Consider the following 2,693-nt stretch of genomic DNA (forward strand, 5'->3'; position numbering starts at 1 on the left):
AGATAGTCCGCGCTCCTCTGTGGCTCTCTTAGCAGCAGCAGCCGCCGCCGCCGCCCTATGATCACTGCCTTCACTTCCTCTTTCTCTTCCTGCCGAGCTGCCTGCCTCCTAGCGCTATGACTGTCGTCTCTGTCCCGCAGCGGGAGCCGCTCGTTCTGGGCGGCCGTCTTGCCCCGCTTGGCTTTTCCACCCGCGGTTACTTCGGGGCCCTCCCGATGGTGACCGCGGCACCGCCGCCTTTACCTCGGATCCCAGATCCCCGGGCACTGCCTCCAACCCTCTTCCTCCCTCACTTCCTAGGGGGAGACGGCCCCTGTCTGACTCCCCAGCCTCGCGCTCCAGCAGCTCTGCCCAATGGTAGCCTGGCCGCTGCGGGAGGCACCCCGCGGGCAGTGCCAAAGAAGCGGCGAAAAAAAAAGGTGCGGGCCAGCCCGGCGGGGCAGCTACCCAGTCGCTTCCATCAGTACCAGCAGCACCGGCCGAACCTGGAGGGCGGCCAGAGCCCGGGGACTGGCCGGAGCGGAGCGCTGGAGGTCCCGGGCCAGACCACCGTCTCGGTCCCAAATCCTCCAGCCGCAACCAGAACTGAGGAAGCGAGCCCTGTCCCTGGGCCGCTGCGGCCCGCGGTACCCGGCCAACCCCCGCTGAGAAAAGAGGTTTTAAAATCAAAGATGGGAAAATCGGAGAAAATTGCCTTTCCCCACGGCCAGCTTGTTCATGGTATACACTTGTGTGAACAACCAAAGATAAACAGACAGAAAAGCAAATATCACTTGCCACTAACCAAGATCACCTCTGCAAAAAGGAATGAAAATAACTTTTGGCAGGATTCTGTTTCGCCTGACAGAATTCAGAAGCAGGAAAAAAAGCCTTTTAAAAATACTGAGAACATTAAAAATACGCATTTGAAGAAATCACCATTTCTAACGGAAGTGAGCCAAAAGGAAAATTATGCTGGGGCAAAGTTTAGTGATCCACCTTCTCCTAGTGTTCTTCCAAAGCCTCCTAGTCACTGGATGGGAAGCACTGTTGAAAATTCCAACCAAAACAGGGAGCTCATGGCAGTACACTTAAAAACCCTCCTCAAAGTTCAAACTTAGATTTCAGATTTCACTATGTGTGTAAAACAGTTTTCCCCAAATCTTTGGACTCTAAAAAATTGGTACAGAAATGGAAATTTGCCTTGTTGCAACCTATAGGTGCAAAAGATGAGCTTAAAAAGTTACATACAAACAGCTTGTATTATATTTTATATTTTGTAAATACTGTATACCATGTATTATGTGTATATTGTTCATACTTGAGAGGTACATTATAGTTTTGTTATGAAAGTATGTATTTTGACCTGCCAATGTGGTAGGTGTTTTGTATATATACAGTGGAGAAATTTTAAGTGTGTGCTAAGGCACATGGAAGACTGATTTATTTGCACAAGGTACTGAGATTTTTTTTTTCCAAGAAACAGCTCTCAAATCTCAAAGTGAAGATCCAAATGTGAAGTTTACTAATGCACTACTGAAGTTAAAATCTGTGGCACAATCATTGTAAACATGGGTTTTGTCTGTTTCCAAAAATTGATTTCTGCCTTCTGATCTGTAATTACTGGAAAACTATTCCCATTTTTGCCAAACTTAATTTCTGAGTTTTGGTACATAAGCCATTCAAATTTAAAATGACTCTAATTTTAATGCCAACAAAATTGGTTGTAATCAAATTTCAAAGTAATAATAATAATTTGCCCCCCCCCTTTTAAACTAGTCTTGGTTCTTTATGTGTGACTGTTAATGTTTGTAAAAAAAAAAAAAAAAGAAACAAACCATTGAAATGGAAAGTAACTCCATAAATTTAACACATTTCCTAACACAAAATTTAATTAAAGGTGATATCACACTTCTGTGTGGCAGCTACTTACCTTTTCAATAAAGGCTGATAGTGCAATTGGATATCTCTATTTATAATAATAATAATTTTGACCCTTTCTTCACACCATATCCATGAATTAATTCTGCTAATATTTTAGTGGAAATCAAATATGAAAGGTTCACTGTGTGCTCTGGAACATGTTATAGAAGTATATCTTCATGACTTTGGTTCATTCAAATATTTCCTCATATGGATTAAAATAAGAGAAATAAAATTGACTAACTGAATTCCATAAACATAATCTGTTTATCAAAAGACATCTTTACAAAAAATGAATCAGCAAACCAGTTACAGGCAAAAGGTATTCCCAAGGAACATCTCTGGTATAACAAAGATCTTTAATACAAGACCATGCAAAGAACACATAATCTCAATAATTTACTACAATATTAAAAAGTGGATAAAGGAATGAAAAGATACTTCAGAAAAGAAGATATCCAAATGCCCAATTTGGAAAAGTGAAAATGCACAAAATAATTAGTCATTAAAGTAGAGCAACTAGAATTATCAAAGCACAGACAGACATATCTATGTGATCCAGAAATTTCATCTCTAGTTGTATATGCATAAAAACTGGTCATGTATATATACAAAAATATTATGTACAAAAGGATTTAGAAGAATTGTAAACCCAAACTGAAAATAGTCCATTAACAAGAGACTAGATAAATGTATTAAAGTGTATTTATATATAGCATTAATTAAAATAACAAGAAACATATAAAATGTATCCCATAGACACTACTGAGAAAGAATAAGAGGTACATACT

The 2,693-nt window shown here is 40.4% G+C and overlaps 1 protein-coding gene across 1 annotated transcript; it reads left to right on the forward strand.

Annotated features, from left to right (window-relative positions):
* The first annotated feature begins 8 nt into the window (after positions 1 to 8).
* On the forward strand, positions 9 to 1,754 carry LOC124105138 (proline-rich nuclear receptor coactivator 1-like). The gene has a single exon (XM_046462233.2). It carries the CDS (start codon positions 117 to 119, stop codon positions 1,098 to 1,100), a length of 984 nt encoding a protein of 327 aa, XP_046318189.1. The 5' UTR covers positions 9 to 116; the 3' UTR covers positions 1,101 to 1,754.
* Positions 1,755 to 2,693: the final 939 nt, after the last annotated feature.

Source organism: Marmota monax, unplaced genomic scaffold (genome assembly GCF_021218885.2).
Source record: "Marmota monax isolate L192 unplaced genomic scaffold, Marmota_monax_Labrador192_F-V1.1 WCK01_AAM20220418_F8-fsc03249, whole genome shotgun sequence".
Lineage (NCBI taxonomy): Eukaryota > Metazoa > Chordata > Mammalia > Rodentia > Sciuridae > Marmota > Marmota monax.

Coding starts and splice junctions, on each gene's coding strand:
- LOC124105138 (XM_046462233.2), top strand. CDS start 117: ATGACTGTCGTCTCTGTCCCGCAGCGGGAGCCGCTCGTTCTGGGCGGC.